An 18,393-nucleotide genomic window follows, 5' to 3' on the forward strand; every position below is an offset into this window, starting at 1 on the left:
ATATATTCGATGGTAATAAAAGCTTCGTTTGAATAGCCATAAATTTAAAATTGGAATAGACCAAATTACAATAAATCTAAATATATAAAAGGAGAAGATGACTGACTGACTGACTGATCTATCAACGCACAGCTCAAATTACTGGACGGATCGGGCTGAAATTTGGCATGCAGATAGCTATTATGACGTAGGCGTCCACTAAGAAAGGATTCTTGAATATTCAACCCCTAAGGGGGTGAAATAGGGGTTTGAAATTTGTGTAGTCCACGCGAACGAAGTCGCGAGCATAAATAAATAAATAAATAAATAAAAATAAAATAAATAAAAAAGCCTTTATTGTCTAATACGTTAATTCCAATTATATCTCCTATTACAATAATTTATTTATTTTTACATCATTTTGATCATAAATTCATCGTATTCGAAACCATATCAATTCATAAAAATATATCAGTTCATTCATCGTCATAATAAAATTAGTTTCTAATGTCAAAATTTATGTTTATATGTTATATTTAAGTCCCTTATATATAGTAATATATTCAGTCACGCATTAGTCGCCTCAATGGCGTAGGCCTCCCCCAAATCTCTCCAAAGCTCCCCAAAGTCGCGAGCATAAGCTAGTCCAAATATATAAAAGGAGAAGATGACTGACTGACTGACTGATCTATCAACGCACAGCTCAAATTACTGGACGGATCGGGCTGAAATTTGGCATGCAGATAGCTATTATGACGTAGGCGTCCGCTAAGAAAGGATTTTTGAAAATTCAACCCCTAAGGGGTTGAATTTTCAAACAAACACAAACTTCAAACCCCTATTTCACAATAGGGGTTTGAAGTTTGTGTAGTCCACGCGGATGAAGTCGCGAGCATAAGCTAGTTGATTAATAAATTCCGTTGTTGGACATAGTGGCTCTGGCCCAGTCCTGGGGCCAGACGTTTTGGACTATCCAGCGCAGGTAGGCGTCCACCCTGGTGTAGACGCCCGCCGAGCCTTGTCCACAATGGGGCCCGAAAGACACCACGCCCTCTGCGGAGTACGAGCAATGGATGTTGTCCAGAAGCATCATTAGAGGTCCTCCGCTGTCACCCTGAAAATTAAAAAAAAAAACTCTAAACTAGAACCATAAAAATACGTGTATAAAATCTTCAAAAAGGTAATTGAAAAAACAAAAACTCGACTGTGTATGTACTAGTGATGTAACGAATGTCATATTTTGAACATTCGCGGAAGCGAATGCGAATGCGAAAATCTGCTGCCAACATTCGCGAATGCGAATGCGAATATTCAGTTTTTTTAAAATTTGGCGCCATTTGTCTATGGCTTGGTGACCTTGGCGGCAGTCCCGTTCGAACGAAATGCGTTCCGTTTGTTTTTTGTTCCGAGAATAGCCTAATGATATCGTTAAGCTATTGGCTTCAAATGGCGCCAAATTTAAACAAAACCTGAATATTCGCATTCCCATTCGCGAATGTTGGCAGCAGATATTCGCATTCGAATCGAATTGTTAACCGACTTCAAAAAAAGGAGGAGGTTCTCAATTCGTCGGAATCTTTTTTTTTTTTTTTTATGTATGTTCCCCGATTATTTAGTACAATGAACTCACATGACACGAATCCGTGGGCGCGTTAATTTTTCCTTTGGCACACAGCATGGTGGTGGAGTTGTAGTGGAACTTTGACGTCTCGAACTTGCTCTCGCATTCCGAATAGTTCAACTGCACTGCGACTCGAGCCTGGAAGTTGCGATAATGCTTAAAACTTTAAAGTAAAAAATAAATTCAGTATTTCTTAGCGTACAAAATTTGCGAGGCTTTCCCTGCCTCGATGGTCTGTCCCCAACCCGCTATGTGCTGGGAGGAGGCGTCGCCGCGCTGGCCGGCCACGGGCAGGCAGATCGGCTGATGAACTGAATAAATACTGACTGTGTACAAAATTTGCGAGGCTTTCCCTGCCTCGATGGTCTGTCCCCAACCGGCTATGTGCCGGGAGGAGGCATCGCCGCGCTGGCCGGGCACGGGCAGGCAGATCGGCTGATGAACTGAATAAATACTGACTGTGTACAAAATTTGCGAGGCTTTCCCTGCCTCGATGGTCTGTCCCCAACCCGCTATGTGCTGGGAGGAGGCGTCGCCGCGCTGGCCGGCCACGGGCAGGCAGATCGGCTGATGAACTGAATAAATACTGACTGTGTACAAAATTTGCGAGGCTTTCCCTGCCTCGATGGTCTGTCCCCAACCGGCTATGTGCCGGGAGGAGGCATCGCCGCACTGGCCAGGCACAGGCAGGCAGATCGGCCTGATGAACTGAATAAATACTGACTGTGTACAAAATTTGCGAGGCTTTCCCTGCCTCGATGGTCTGTCCCCAACCCGCTATGTGCCGGGAGGAGGCATCGCCGCGCTGCGCGCTGGCCGGGCACGGGCAGGCAGATCGGCTGATGAACTGAATAAATACTGACTGTGTACAAAATTTGCGAGGCTTTCCCTGCCTCGATGGTCTGTCCCCAACCGGCTATGTGCCGGGAGGAGGCATCGCCGCGCTGCGCGCTGGCCGGGCACGGGCAGGCAGATCGGCTGATGAACTGAATAAATACTGACTGTGTACAAAATTTGCGAGGCTTTCCCTGCCTCGATGGTCTGTCCCCAACCCGCTATGTGCCGGGAGGAGTCGTCGCCGCGCTGGCCAGGCACGGGCAGGCAGATCGGCTGATGAACTGAATAAATACTGACTGTGTACAAAATTTGCGAGGCTTTCCCTGCCTCGATGGTCTGTCCCCAACCCGCTATGTGCCGGGAGGAGTCGTCGCCGCGCTGGCCAGGCACGGGCAGGCAGATCGGCCTGATGAACTCGGATAGCGTCACGCTGCAACAAAAACGCGTCTGTAAAGTGAAAGTTCATCTTTTTTAGGGCTTCGTACCTTAAAAGAAAAAAAGGAACCCTTATAGGAACGCTTTGTTGTCTGTCTGTCTGTCTGTCGTGTCTATGAAGAAAATCTATAAGTAGGGTACTTCCCGTTGACATAGAATCATGAAAGGTAGTTAAGTATATGTACAGTTAAAATGGCGCGCGAGGAGTTAATTTTACGCGTTATACGTACCGTCTGTCAAGTTCGAGCAGAGCTATATCGTGCACTCTATTGCTGTAGCTGTAGAGGGGATGGGCAATCTTCCGCACGATGTTGTACAGCATTCCGTTGACTACGTCAGTCTTGTTGAGGACGCCTAGCAGGGCGTACCTCAGGGGCCGTCTGTAATTAATCAATCAGAAATATAAAATGTATGGCGGGTCCAGCGGCCATCAGCGCCGAACAGGCCAAGAGGCGCAAATATGAAAACCTCGATGGAAGCTTAGTATTCGAGCCTTTTGGTGTGGAGACCTTGGGGCCGTGGGGCCCGGGGGCTCGAGCTCTTTTTGAAGAAATTGCGAAAAGAGTTGTCGAGTCAACCGGGGACCCGAGAGCTGGCAGCTACCTTGGTCAAAGAATTAGTTTGGCCATCCAAAGGGGTAATGCTGCCAGCATCTTGGGTACAATGCCTCGCTGCGGTGGTCTCGACGAGGTTTTAGATTTAATTTAATTTATTTTAGTTTTAATTTAATGTTGTTTTTTTTGTAGATTTAAGTTTATTAATAGTTTATTTGTTAACCATTGATAATAAAACCTACATAAAGAAAAAAAAATGTATGTTGATTTAACGAGTTTGTCGGAGTATGCTCGACAAATCGAAAAACTCAGTCATGTTTATGTTTACACCATAATCGTAATAAACCTCAAAAAAAAGTTTTAAACCCGTCCGGAATCCTTTTTTTAATGGGCTTGGTCACGACAGGTGACAAGAAAAGTAACTACAAGTCGCGCGGGCTGCGACACGCACACACGATTAGATACATTCTAGCAAATAAAATCTATTTCTATTTCTATTTCTATTTCTATAAAAAAATAAAATAAAAAAATCATTTATTTGCAAGAATGTTTGTACAAGAAAGATGAAAATTACACTATAATCAGAGGCCATAACATTCTACTAAATTAATAGTGTGCAAATATTTTTGAGTACCAATTTTTAAAATAATTACTTAATAGTCAATGAAACAAAAAAAATAAAAATTATATTTCTATTTCTATTTCTATTTCTATTTCTATTTCTATTTCTATTTCTATTTCTATTTCTATTTCTATTTCTATTTCTATTTCTATTTCTATTTCTATTTCTATTTCTATTTCTATTTCTATTTCTATTTCTATTTAAAAAAAGGTTTTGAAACCCCCCCCCCCCCCCCCCCCCACTCCACATCATCCTTCGAGCCGTCCTCAGAGTTTTGTTAATGATGCCCTGGATAAGCTACTCACTGCCGAGGGTCTATCAGCACGTGGGCGGCAGTCAGGATGAACCTGTCGCTGATGAGGGCGCCTCCCCCCACCCACTCCACGTCGTCCTTCGAGCCTTCCTCAGAGTTCTCCACCACGCCTAGTACTGCCTGCAAACATTCGAAGACAATATTGTGGCTTATCAAGTTACCATTTTAGAGAAAGCGAGTCTTCTCCGTTTCTCCGTTTGACCAAACTAGAGTACCCGACATAGCTCAACGGGTTGCGAAGCTGAAGTGGCAATGAGCAGGGCACTAGTACGTACAACCGATAGACGTTGGGGTCCTAAGGTGTTGGAATGGCGACCTCGCACCGGAAGACGCAGCGTTGGAAGACCCCCACTAGGTGGACGGACGACATCAGACGAGTCGCAGGGAGCCGCTGAATGGCGGCGGCGCAAGACCGTGGCGTGTGGAAGTCCCTACAAGAGTCATATGTCCAGCAGTGGACGTCTATCGGTTGATAATGATGATGACGTCATAAGCTAGTCTCACCATATGCGGGAACTCCATGTTCTTGGCTGGTATACCGCCGAATATCCTGAAGTCGCCGTCGGTCGGTATCTTGCACGTGTCCACTCGTATTAACCAATCGTCGTCATCTTTCTTCGCTACACACTTTTTCACAAAGCGCTGATTCTCCACACATTCTGAAAATAATACACAAACGGATTGGTACTCTTTTTGTGTGTGTGTTGTTTCGGAGTGACTATGCTGCGTAGGGCCTACGCAACGTCCTCCTAAGGACGCCTCCTGTGAGGCTCGGACCACGGCTTAGGATGACATTGGGATGGGTGGAGTTGATGGACTACTGGTTCGTCCGCACGCCCCCGAGGCCGTGGCGCGAGTCCACGTCCGGGTGACGTTAGAAATTGGGGACCTCGTCTTCGCCGGCGAAGACGCTGTCATGTGGTTGAGTTCTGTAGCCTTACGAGATAGGGAGCATTGTCGGTCATGGTTTGATCGTCGGGATCGTTAAGGACGTGCTTAGGGCGTCTTTTATCGGGGAAACAATTGTCCTACAAAATAGATGTTATGACTGGAGGGTCCTCCACTCCGCTCCCATAATATACTAGCTTATGCTCGCAACTTTGTCCGCGTGGACTACACAAATTTCAAACCCCTATTTCACCCCCTTAGGGGTTGAATTTTTAAAAATCCTTTCTTAGCGGATGCCTACGTCATAATGGCCATCTGCGTGCAAAATTGCAGCCTAATCTGTCCAGTAGTTTGAGCTCTGCGTTGATAGATCAGTCAGTCAGTCAGTCAGTCAGTCAGTCAGTCAGTCAGTCAGTCAGTCAGTCAGTCAGTCACCTTTTTCTTTTATATATTTAGATTAATAGGTACTTACTGTTCCAAGCAATAAGTTGAGCAGTATTCAGATTGCGGGGTGGGCTGGGCTTGACCAGCGGTGGGCAGTCTCTCTCGTCCGAGAGTGGGATGTCTGGCTTGTTTGGGCAGCATTGGTGCTGAGTGCCGTCGTAACGGCAAGTCTGGAATATGATTGCACTGCGGGTGACTGATTGGATGATTATTTATGTACCCCACTGGAAGAGCCTCGATAGCTCAATAGTTATAGGAGCGGACTAAAAACCGAAAGGTCGCCGGTTCAAATCCCACCCGTTGCACTATTGTCGTACCTACTCCTAGCACAAGCTTTACGCTTAATTGGAGGGGAAAGGGGAATATTAGTCAGTAATTAACTTGGCTAATATTCTTAAAAAAAAAATGATCCAAAGGCGAATGCTACACAATCGATCTGGATCGGCGATTATTTGGATCGAACCATAGTCTTAATAAACAGATGAAAGTATTTAGTTGTAAAAGTTTAATTGAATAAAAAATACTTTATCTAAATATATAAAAGGAAAAGGTGACTGACTGACTGATCTATCAACGCACAGCTCAAACTACTGCATGGATCGGGCTGAAATTTGGCATGCAGATAACTATTATGACATAGGCATCCGCTAAGAAAGGATTTTTAAAAATTCAACCCCTGAGAGGGTGAAATGGGGGTTTGAAAATTGTGTAGCCCACGTGGACGAAGTCGCGAGCATAAGCTAGTTTATTATCTAAATATAGAAAACGAAAAGGTGACTGACTGATCTATCAACGCACAGCTCAAACTAATGGACAGTTCGAACTGAAATTTTGCATTCAGATAGCTATTATGACGTAAGCATCCGCTAAGAAAGGATTTTTGAAAATTCAACCCCTAAGGGGGTGAAATAGGAGTTTGAAATTTGCATAGTCGTATTTTAATTTCGATTTCGACTTAGCGGACTTCTTTCTGCGGGGTTATTCGCTAACTCAGTGTCTAACGATGAATGATAGCCACCGAGCTGATTTGACATTGGTTGGTTCTTAACCGCTGCTTCACTGAGTGATATTAAAATATTTTTTCGTAGAAAATCTTTAATGGATTAAAAATAAATGTCAAATGAGACCGGTGGCTATCATTCAGCGTTAGACACTGAGTTATCGAATCACACGAAATATCGACAAATAAAAAAATGGAATTAATCGTGGTATGTTAGGCGTTATAATGTATTACGAAATAAGCCTAAAATCTAAAGGAATAATAAGGAAGGCTACTCAGCGATGAGGTCGCTTTTTGTATCCTATTTTGGTGTGTTTTCTGTTCTTATATTGTTATTTTCCTTCTTGTAGTGGTACAAATAAAGTGTATATAATAATAATAAATATCCGACATGTCACATGTGGCACGTGGAGTCCACTGAAACCATCCCAATCGTCATATCTGCGAATTGGTTGTTCCCAGTCAGCCTCGCTTACCATCTGAGGCGACTGGGGTTCCGTGGCAGTTCGCTCGCAGCCAAGATGCAAAAAGCGGTCTTGCTGGACTCGGCTAGGATAGTCCGCCGATTTGTTCACCTGTCGCCCTGACCCTCGGCCGTTTGGTCTCCCCTGCCGGGGTGTAATCCTCCGCCCGGTACAAGTATATGTATTTATGTAACGTGTATGTAAGTTTACCTATTTTTAGGTTTCCGTACCTCAATAGGAAAAACGGAACCCTTATAGGATCACTTTGTTGTCTGTCTGTCTGTCCGTCTGTCTGTCAAGAAACCTACAGGGTACTTCCCGTTGACTTAGAATCATGAAATTTGGCAGGTAGGTGGGTCTTATAGCTGGCATTAGGGGAAAAATCTGAAAACCGTGAATTTGTGGTTACATCACACAAAAAAATTAAATTGTGGTCATAAACTAATAATTAGTATTTTCAATTTTCGAAGTAAGATAACTATATCAAGTGGGGTATCACATGAAAGGGCTTCACTTATACATTCTAAAACAGATTTTTATTTATTTTTAGGTATAATAGTTTTTGATTTATCATGCAAAATGTCGATAAAATACGATTGTAATACGAAACCCTCAGTGCGCGAGTCTGACTCGCACTTGCCCGGTTTTTTATGTATGTAAGTGTATTATATTTCTTCCTGGCTTTTATATATATTAATTATCTTGTACACGGGCGTGAGAGTAGATATACTGAGATATGTTGTGGCCGTATGGTAATAATTAAATGCGGCAACGGTGGAAGATGTTTATTGAGAGCCGTCTTATGATCTACTCCCCTTATGGACTAACAATACCAATAAAGAAATCTTACATACTATTGTTTAAATCTTATTGCTTAACTACCTAACCTACATAATTTTGCATCACCTCTCTTTCAATCCGATGTGCAGGCAACCTACTTCGATATATTGAGTTGCATTTTTATGTTACAGCTAATATGAACATGCTACGTTTAAACTGACAATTCGTACATATTACAATACACTTCACGCTGGTGGTTGTCTTCCCGCGGCAGAACGATATGTCCTATTATTTCTAGTTAGCCTATCGTGCAAGTCTCACCACTGCCCGCGACCGCTTGACACCGTCGCTGGTAGGGTCGTAGAGTCTACCATAGATGCCGGTCCTGAAGCCGATGTTGTTTAACGGACAGCACACTATTCGCACGTCGTCATCCCAGGCACACATCTGAAACACCAATATTCTGTAAATGAGCTTCGTGCTCGCTGCGCTTATGAATTATGACATTTTCCTGCTCAGACACTGTTTCCAGAGAAGATTCAATTAAGAAGGAAGAAGATACGAGAAGAGAAGAATATGAGTTTTATCAGCACGGTTTTCTGTTGGTAGTATACGAAAATCAATCTTCAATCTTTTTATACAACTGGCAAGTCGCTCACTTCTTGTTAGGCTTTCGTAGGATACAGACGTATACCTTCATAGTGAACAAAATAATAGTCTATCGGTTGATGATGATGATAATACTCCATCATCATCCACATAGGTCTCTTGAAGGGTCCACCTAGTGGGGGTCTTCCAACACTGCGTCTTCCGGGGCGAGGTCGCCATTCCAGCACCTTGGGACCCCAACGTCTATCGGTTTCACGAACTATGTGCTCTGCCCATTGCCACTTCAGCTTCGCAACCCGTTGAGTTAAGTCGGTTACTCTAGTTCTCCTACGGATCTCCTCACTTCTGATTTGATCACGTAGAGAAACTCCGCACATAGCTCGCATCCATCGCCCGCTGGGCGACTCTGAGCTTTCTTATGAGGCCCATAGTTAGCGACCATGTCTCGGATCCATATGTCATCACTGGCAACACGCACTGTTCGAAGACTTTGGTCTTCAAGCACTGAGGAATTTTGGACAAGAAGACACTAGATACTTACCGGGGGCTTTTTCTGATCAATGTAGAGGACTTTCATGGCGTAAGCGCATTTGCTGATAGTCTTACATTCCCCCGCGATGACAATAGTAGTATTCTCTATCGGAATTTTGCACACTTTACCTGCAATGGTAATAAAGAGCTTATTCCACCTTCCTAAATAAGATGTCCCAAATGGTATAGTTACCTTCCTAAATAAGATCTCCTAAATGGTATAGTTACCTTCCTAAATAAGATGTCGTAAATGGTATAGTTACCTTCCTAAATAAGATGTCCTAAATGGTATAGTTACCTTCCTAAATAAGATGTCCTAAATGGTATAGTTACCTTCCTAAATAAGATGTCCTAAATGGTATAGTTACCTTCCTAAATAAGATGTCCTAAATGGTTGATTTTAAGCTTATTTCGTGGTTTAACGACATATTTTAATATACCTATATATCGGGTACATACCACGATTAATTTTTGTTTTTATTTGTCGACATTTCAACCCAATTGCACGGGTCGTGGTCACGACGCGACTGCAGTCTGTGCTGCGAGAGCACCGCACAAACTTTTAATTATTGTTTTGTTTTATCGACAAATAAAACAAAAATTTATCGTGGTATGCACCCGTTATATATATTAAACTATGTAAAGGGCTTTTACCACCTTCTGTGCGGGACGATATAGTGCCTAGTGTGTGTATTGATTGACAATTAATAGTTTAACAGTTATTATAGGATTTTATATAGTATAGATAAACAATGCTTAGCAAAGTCTTATGTATAGTATATACTTAAATAGCATGTAAACAGTAGCATAGTTATGATAGGATTTGTTAAGATTTTACTATGTAAATAACTTAGATTTAATAGCCTTTGATAAAGATTTCATAAATAGAAATAAACAGAGATAGGAAATAAAAAGTAGACAGAGAAAGCAATAGTTTAGAGCGAGAGAAATAGCGTAGATAGAGATAGCAACAGTGATAGAGCGAGATAGTTGTAGAAAGGGATAGGAATAATTATAGAGCGAGAGGCGCGGCTCTCACTACGGTATAGCCCGGAGTCGAAAAGACCCCTCTGAGTAGGCCACACCTCTCAAGCTTGCTCTCTCCTGATTGGTCAATGTAAAGATCCTCTGATTGGCCAGCCAATCAGATGGTCTACTTTTTTTATGGGATTTTCAAATAAATACTGGCCCGGTTTTGTATGCCGGTGGTGATCTGTGTTCGGCATCCGCCCCGTGCGGACGTCTGTACATGCGCTCTCCGACTCGAGCCCCCCCGCGCGTGTTCGCCCCTGTGTTTCAAGTGCAAGTGCCCTTGGATCATCAGTGCCATCAGATTGTTCCTGCGTTGTGTATAGTGTAGTGTAGTTCTAGGGTCCAGGTTCCGTGAGTACACTAGTCTAAGCGCAGCATAGGTTCACACCCCCGTCACCCAAGGGCGGGGACTCACATTAGGGCCACACCGTAGGTACCCACCTCCCTGCCTTGGCAGGGAGGACCTTTAGCGCCACCGGGTCCACTATGGGCCCCAACCACCCCGACCAACCCGCTCCTGGGCCCCATCAGGGCCCGGAGTTCCCCCAGACATTTTACAAAGACGTCGACATGAGTGCTCTCATCGCCGACCTCGCGACCCGAGACCCTAACTACCTTAAGAAATTTAAGGTACATGCGAGTCGGACGCCTACGCGCTACGACCGTCCCCCGGCATCTCCTCCCTCGGCCACGGCCATGGAGGACGACACCCCGACCGTGACACCGACCGACACTAAGGAGCCTCACTCCAAAACCCCAGCCGGGCCTTCAGCCCAAAAACCGATCCCGACCAAGGAGCCTCACTCCGAAACGTCCCCAGCCTCCTCTGAAACAGAGGAATTCACGACGGTGCAGACGAAGGCCCAGAAGCGAAAGCTGAAGGCCTCCAAGTCCCACGCAAACCCACCTAAAAAGGTGGGCGTTGCAGCCCCTTCAGGGCCCGGTACTCAACCCACAACCTCCCAGGCAACCCCCGAGGAGGAGTCGGAAGACTCCCCCATGGAGGATTCGCCAAGGGAAAAGGTCCCTCCCCTTTTTATTAGGGAAAAACTCAGCTGGCAGCGCATCTTGCCACTGTTAGACCAGCGGGGTATCTCGTTCACGAGTGCCCGCTCGACCGCCATTGGAATCAAAGTCCAATGTCCGACTTCAGGCGACCATCGCCTCCTCACCAAGACTCTCCGTCAAGAGAATGTAGGGTTCCACACCTACGCTCTTCCCGACGAACGCGTTCTACGCGTAGTCATTCGCGGCCTTCCGAAGGAGCTCGATACAGAGCTCATCAAGACAGACCTCCTTTCCCAGGAGCTGCCAGTCCTGGAGGTTCACAGGATGTATCATCCTAGAACCAAAGTCCCTTACGAGATGGTGCTCGTAACTTTAGAACTTTCCCCCGCGGGTAAAAAAGTTAATAATATAACCTCAGTGTGTCGCCTTACTGGCCTCAAAATAGAGCCCCCCCGTAACCGCGGCAGGATGGGCCAATGCCATCGCTGCCAGATGTACGGCCATTCCGCAAGGAATTGTTTCGCCCACCCTAGGTGCGTAAAGTGCCTAGGGGACCACGGCACCTCCGACTGCCCCAGGAAGCAACCAACCGAGGAGCCCCCGAGCTGTGTTCTTTGCAGGTCTCAAGGGCATACCGCGAACTATCGCGGATGCCCTAAAGCCCCCAAGGAGCAAAAGCGAAGGGTCAAACCGGCCGGCCGCAAACCTACTGCAGCTCCCCAACCCACCCAAAAATTCGTCCCTGCGCCGGCTCCGGCCACCAACGCATGGGACAAACCCCTTCCCAGGACTAACCCTCCTGCGCCCAAGCCCACCCAGGCACCCCCGGCCAAGCCCGCCCAACCAGCCCCGGCCAAGCCCGCCCAACCAGCCCCGGCCAAGGCTTCCGCGTCTACGCCTAAGCCCCAGCCCCAGCCAGAGCAACCGCTCCATACATCCGCAGCGGCAAACGCTGCGGATAATCTCAAATTAATAGAAACCGTCCTCGCCTCTATTGACATAGTGGAGATGGAAATTTTCGCCCGGACCTTCAGGGAAGATCCCAAAACAGCCATTACCCAACACTTGGGTCTACTCATCTCCATAAACAACCTTAAAAACCTATAATGGATAGTACAACCAAAGGTAGATTAAAACCTCACTCCTTAGTGGTCGCGTTTTACAACGCGAACGGCCTTATCGACCAAATGGACGAAGTCCGCGAGTTTGTATGTGCACATCAAACCGACATTCTCCTAGTGCAAGAGACCTTCTTGAAACCTAGTAGAAGTAATCCCAGAATTGCTAATTTTAATATAGTCAGAAACGACAGGGCCACTGCTAAGGGTGGCACTGCTATATACTACAGAAGGGCTCTTCACTGCACTCCTCTCGATCCTCCACAACTAACCAATATGGAAGCGTCCATATGTCAGGTGAGTATGACTGGCCATCCGTCGGTCATACTAGCATCCGTCTATCTCTCTCCCTCGAAAGATCTGTTAGAAAGTGACATCCGTGCACTTCTCTCATTAGGAGACTCCGTTATCGTGGCCGGAGACCTTAACGCCAAACATCAAAGTTGGAATTGCCGCTCCCCGAACTCACGAGGACGCCAACTCGAAAGACTGACGCACCGCCCCGATCTTAACTTCATAGTTATAGCCCCTGACACACCGACTCGTTATCCAATGACCGACAATTCAACAGACAGACCGGACATACTCGATATAGCTCTTCTAAAGAACATCGCCCTTCAGGTGAGTCCTTTGGAGGTGCTGTCCGAGCTAGGTTCAGATCACCGTCCCGTCCTAATGCGGCTAGGACCCCCGCCCACCGCGGCCCCCCCGACCAAAACAGTCATTGACTTCAAGAAGCTCTCAGAGCATCTTAAGTCTATAGACTCAGTGCACATCTCTCAAATTCCTGACATTATAGGTAGTCTAGATGAAGCGCATGCAGCCTCACTGCACCTTACTAATCATATCCGCGATGCTCTAAGCGCCTGCTCCCGACAGATGCCGAACGGTTTCACCCGTCGACAGTTGCCGGACGACGCCAGAGAGCTCATCACCATCAAAAACGCTAAACGTAGAGCCCATGACGCATGTCCTAACGCCGACAACCGGAGAGAACTCTGGAGAGCCCAGAGGGAGGTAAAGGCTCGCCTTGCCGAACTCCGCGACGAACAATGGGACAGGAAGCTGAGTGAGCTCAAGCCATCGCATGTAGCCTACTACAGCCTGGCGAGAGCTCTCAAAGCCGACCCTGTCTCGGCCACTCCTCCGCTTTTACGTCCCAATCAACCGCCCGCCTTTGAAGATGTCGATAAGGCCGAATGCTTGGCCGATAGCTTAGAAGCCCAATGCTCCCCGAGCACCATCTCTGTAGACAAGTCCCATATAGAACTAGTCGAAAACAAACTAGCATCTATCTTCTCTTCCGCCCCAGGTGGCGATCCAATCCTCCCGACGAATAGCGGCGAAGTTCGTCAAATTATCAAAGAATTTCACGCCAAAAAAGCCCCAGGCCCCGACTCTATTAATAACAAAACTCTAAAGTTACTCCCCGACGTATTAATCAACCTCCTGGTTGTCATTTTCAACACCCTCATGGCGGGATGCTCCTTCCCCGACAGGTGGAAAGAAGCTACCGTTATAGGCATCCCCAAGCCAGGGAAACCTAGGAACCTCCCTACTAGCTACCGCCCCATTAGTTTGCTCAACACCCTTGGCAAGGTGTATGAGAAAGTCATCCTCAACCGACTTAGGTCCGTCGTAGAGGAGAAAAACCTCCTCAACGACGAGCAATTTGGCTTTCGAACCAGACACTCATGTGTTCATCAAGTGCACCGCCTCACGGAGCACATCCTTCTCGGTTTCAACCGATTCAAAACGAGAGGCATCCCAACGGGAGCCCTCTTCTTCGATGTAGCCAAAGCCTTCGACAAGGTGTGGCACGCCGGCTTGATCTACAAGCTTTACCATCTAGGCGTGCCCGAAAGACTCGTACGTTTACTACGAGAATTTCTCACCAATCGAACTTTCCGCTACCGTCTGGATGGAACCCTATCCTCCCCAAGACCTCTTCGAGCAGGAGTCCCTCAGGGCTCCCTGCTCTCGCCACTTTTGTACGCGCTGTACACCAGCGACATTCCCAGATCCCCTCATGTTCATATAGCCCAGTTCGCGGATGACACCGCTCTATACAGCTCCGACTTAAACTACCGGAACGTTAAAGCTCGACTCCAAAAGGCAGTCAGTAGCCTAGGCCACTGGTTCCGCCTTTGGAGGATAGAGGTTAACCCGGAGAAAAGCGCAGCAGTGCTCTTTCAAAAGTCCAAAAGGAAATCACAATACAAACTTCGACAGACTGAAATAACTCTTTACGACCGCCCCATTCCCTGGCAAACTAATACCAAGTACTTGGGTGTAACCTTTGATGACAAGATGAGCTTCGCCGCGCACATTCGTAGAGTCCGCAAGAACGCAGCGTATGTGCTCTCCCGTCTTTACCCCATGATTTGCGCAAAGAGCAAAATGTCACTTCGACATAAAGTCACGCTATACAAAACGTGCATCCGCCCAATAATGTCTTATGCCTGTGTTGCATTTGCACACCTGCCGCCCTCCTCTCTCAAACCTCTCCAAGTCCTACAGAATAAGTTTATGCGTACGGCCACTGGCTCCCCGTGGTACATGCGCAACGTGGACCTCCACAGAGACCTCCAACTCCCGACAATAGCTCATTACTTTAAACAGCTTTCCAAAAATTATTTTGAGAAAGCCATTAGACACCCCAACCCCCTAATAGTTGAGGCAGCGACTTACACCCCTGACCGAAACGACCCCCCAGATAAAAGACGCCCTAAGCACGTCCTTAACGACCCCGATGATCAAATCATGACCGACAATGCACCCTATCTCGTAGGGATACACAATTCAACCTCATCACAGCGTCTTCGCCGGCGAAGACGAGGTCCCCGATTTCTAACGTCACCCGGACGTGGGCTCACGCCACGGCCTCGGGGGCGTACGGACTAACCAACAAAACCGACAACTCCACCCATCCCAACGTCATCCTAAGCCGTGGTCCGAGCCTCACAGGAGGCGCCCTTAGGAGGACGTTGCCCCCCGACCTCTCGAATTATTTCTTCGAGCCCTAGGGCTCACCCCCAGGCGGAGCTTCGCGCTCGCCAACCCCCCCGGTGACGCTGTAGCGGCCAATAGGGCCTACGCAGCATAGTCAATCCGAAACAACACAAAAAATGTATGCCGGTACAGTTCTCCTCCAGACCTAGCGGTAGCAGTACCTAAGGAATAAAGAAAATAGTGCTTCAACAAGTGTTTTCCTGAAGAATTCCAACCAATCCAGCATAGTGAGATGTGCAGAAGCGCACACCTTCCTAAATAAGACGTCGTAGGTAAATAGTATAGCCAACTTTGCCACACAATGATACTTTGCCGAAAAAGCAATTTATAAGCAAACTAGCTGATCCCCGCGACTTCGCCTGCGTAGATTTAGGTTTTTAAAGATCCCGTATAGCCTATGTCACTCAGGAATAATGTAGCTTTCTACTGGTGAAAGAATTTTTAAAATCGGTTCAGTAGTTCCAGAGATTACCCCCTACAAACAAACTTAATTACTTCTTTATATAATAGTATAGATAGATATAGAATAGATATAGATATAGATAGATATAGAAGACTAGCTTATGCTCGCGACTTTGTACGCGTGGACTTCACAAATTTCAAAGCCCTGTTTCACCCCCTTAGGGGTTGAATTTTCAAAAACCCTTTCTTAACGGATGTCTACGTCATATCTATCTGCTATCTGCATGCCAAATTTCAGTCATTAGTTTGAGCTGTGCGGTGATATCAGTCAGTCAATCAATCAGTCCTTTTATATCACTACCCATATTATAAATGCGAAAGTGTGTTTGTTTGTTGATTTATCCCGGGAAATCAAAGATTTTCCACGGGATTTTTAAAAACCCAAATCTGCGCGGATGAAGTCGCGAGCATCAGGTACCTATTGTTTAGAATATGGCGATAATTGCTCAAAATGTCCCGGGGCCGGGCGGGACGCTAGTCAGACAAAAATTTCTGGTGGGAGGCTTCGGCCGTGGCTAGTTACCACCCTACCGGCAAAGCCGTGCCGCGGTACGATGCCGTCTAGAAACCAATGGGGCATGGGTTTAATACTGCCTTACCCCTTCCTGGTTAACCTGCTTCCATCTTAGAATGCATCATCACTTACCACCAGGTGAGATTGCAGTATCTGAATAAAAATAATAGATAAAACGTAGGTACCTTCTTTAATATGACTAAAACTAATAGACACTAAACAAAACAACACATAGCACTTAAGAATCATGTTTAAAACACACTAACACTAAAATAATGTAAATAATTAGGTTATATAACAAAGCTTTATAAATAGGAGATATCAACAAAAAACACAACCGAGTCGCGATATAGACGGCTGACTTCTGACCTTGCCTCTGCTTAAGGTATCTCGTATCTACATCAGAACCACAAAACTGAGTGATTCATACATCTACCTATCATACATGTTAATTATTATGCTTTATTTGTATTCATTTCATTGTCTTTCTAACCATTACCTTAATATAAAAACCGGCCAAGTGCGAGCCAGGCTCGCGCAGTGAGGTTTCCGTACTAAAGTTTTACAGTATTTTTTCGACATTTTGCAGGATAATTCAAAAACTATGATACATAAAAATAAATAAAAATCTGTTTTAGAATGCACAGGTGAAGCCCTTTCATATGATAACCCACTTGATATAGTTATCTTACTTCTAAATTGAAAATACTAATTATTATTAGTTTATGACACAATTTTTTTTTATGTGATGTAACCACAAATTCACGGTTTTCAGATTTTTCCCCTAATGCCAGCTATAAGACCTACCTTCTTGCCAAATTTCATGATTCTAGGTCAACGGGAAGTACTCTGTAGGTTTCTTGACAGACAGACAGACAACAAAGTCATCCTATAAGGGTGCCGTTTTTCCTTTTGAGGTACGAAACCCTTAAAATTCTGAGCGCTGGTATTCTGCCGAGACGAGTATAGCAACTCTTTTTATCCCAGGAAATCGGTTTAAAAACCTAAGTTCAGCGGACAAAGTCATCATCTAGTAAAAAGTATTTTTCTTTATTTGTCACTTACCGAGTTCTGATCTTCCGCGCTACGATATAAGTTTGTAAACAGATGTACTTAATTGTTTTAATTAAGTAGATATAGGTACTTAGTTATTTGCGTACACAACAATTTAAGCTGTGGTTTTCCTGCTTTAGTTTTATCGTGTTACATTGGCCCCAACGTTGGCCCCAACACTTTTCGCCCAAGCAACGTGTGGATCAGGGAATTAGCTTTGCCAATGTTGGGGCCAATGCTAATTTCCCGATCCACACGTTGGCCAAGAAACGCAAATATGAGAATATAGTAAATCAGTAAGTCCCCTTATTTAAATGCGAATGTGTGTTTCTTTGTTGGTTTGTTGGTTTGTTCTTCAATCACGTCACGATTTTTTGCATGGGTATAGTTGAAGACCTGGAGAGTGACATAGGTTACTTTTAGGCGACAAAGCAAGTATTGTTTGGTACCATTTTGCGGTTGTCCTTTAGGTGGTCAGCACGAAGTAATGCTTACGCAGTTCCGTGCTCAGCTTGGTGGACATGGGGAGGTTATCCTAGTCCGAGCGAGTCGGACACACCCTGCCAGCTGGCAGAAGTCCGTAGGGATTCAAATGAGAGCCAAACTACGTGTGTGTGGAGCGCACTACGTATAAACCCCTCCTAAAGTTCACGGCAAGTTTTTTTTGTGAGAACAACTTGCACTTGTCCGGTTTTTAGAGTTCCGTACTCGAAAGCGATTTTTAGAGTTCCGTACTCAAAAGCGGTTTTTAGAGTTCCGTACTCGAAAGAGTGGCTACTCAAAGTCAAAGTCAAAGTCAAATAATTTATTTAAAATCCTACTAATATTATAAATGCGAAAGTGTGCATGTTTGGATGTTTGGATGTTTGGATGTTTGTTACTCAATCACGCTAAAACGGCCGAACGGATTTGGATGAAATTTGGAATGGAGATAGATTTTACCCTGGATTAACACATAGGCTACTTTTTATCCCGGAAAATCAAAGAGTTCCTACGGGATTTTAAAAAAACCTAATTTCAGGGAGGGTTCCAAACGCGCCCAGGTCTGAGAAGAGCCCACAACAAACTCAGTGATATAACTTGTATACCTACGATATTATACAGAACCCTTCGTGTG

The 18,393-nt window shown here is 45.4% G+C and overlaps 2 protein-coding genes across 3 annotated transcripts in view; one reads left to right on the forward strand and one right to left on the reverse strand.

Annotated features, from left to right (window-relative positions):
* Nucleotides 1-18,393, reverse strand: part of LOC117994276 (venom protease-like) — a 21,602-nt gene continuing 3,209 nt past the window's right edge. The window contains exons 1-11 of one of the 2 annotated variants that reach the window (XM_069507769.1): nucleotides 16,409-16,595; nucleotides 9,088-9,206; nucleotides 8,259-8,384; nucleotides 5,722-5,863; nucleotides 4,866-5,020; nucleotides 4,354-4,481; nucleotides 3,103-3,252; nucleotides 2,603-2,867; nucleotides 1,610-1,738; nucleotides 883-1,093; nucleotides 1-75 (exon numbers count right to left, since the gene is read on the reverse strand). In XM_069507769.1, the coding sequence (XP_069363870.1) occupies nucleotides 887-1,093; nucleotides 1,610-1,738; nucleotides 2,603-2,867; nucleotides 3,103-3,252; nucleotides 4,354-4,481; nucleotides 4,866-5,020; nucleotides 5,722-5,863; nucleotides 8,259-8,384; nucleotides 9,088-9,206; nucleotides 16,409-16,472 (1,485 nt within the window). In that variant the 5' untranslated portion in view covers nucleotides 16,473-16,595 and the 3' untranslated portion in view covers nucleotides 1-75; nucleotides 883-886. Of the gene's footprint in view, nucleotides 76-832; nucleotides 1,094-1,609; nucleotides 1,739-2,602; nucleotides 2,868-3,102; nucleotides 3,253-4,353; nucleotides 4,482-4,865; nucleotides 5,021-5,721; nucleotides 5,864-8,258; nucleotides 8,385-9,087; nucleotides 9,207-16,408; nucleotides 16,596-18,393 lie in introns of those variants that run through there. The other variant, XM_069507770.1, reaches the window with a different exon arrangement.
* LOC117994314 (venom protease-like) overlaps nucleotides 15,501-18,393 on the forward strand; it is a 14,382-nt gene continuing 11,489 nt past the window's right edge. Inside the window, exon 1 of the mRNA XM_069507776.1 lies at nucleotides 15,501-15,519. The gene's annotated coding sequence lies outside the window, so the exon portion shown is untranslated. The remainder of the gene's footprint in view (nucleotides 15,520-18,393) is intronic.

Source organism: Maniola hyperantus, chromosome 26 (assembly GCF_902806685.2).
Source record: "Maniola hyperantus chromosome 26, iAphHyp1.2, whole genome shotgun sequence".
Taxonomy (NCBI): Eukaryota; Metazoa; Arthropoda; class Insecta; order Lepidoptera; family Nymphalidae; genus Maniola; species Maniola hyperantus.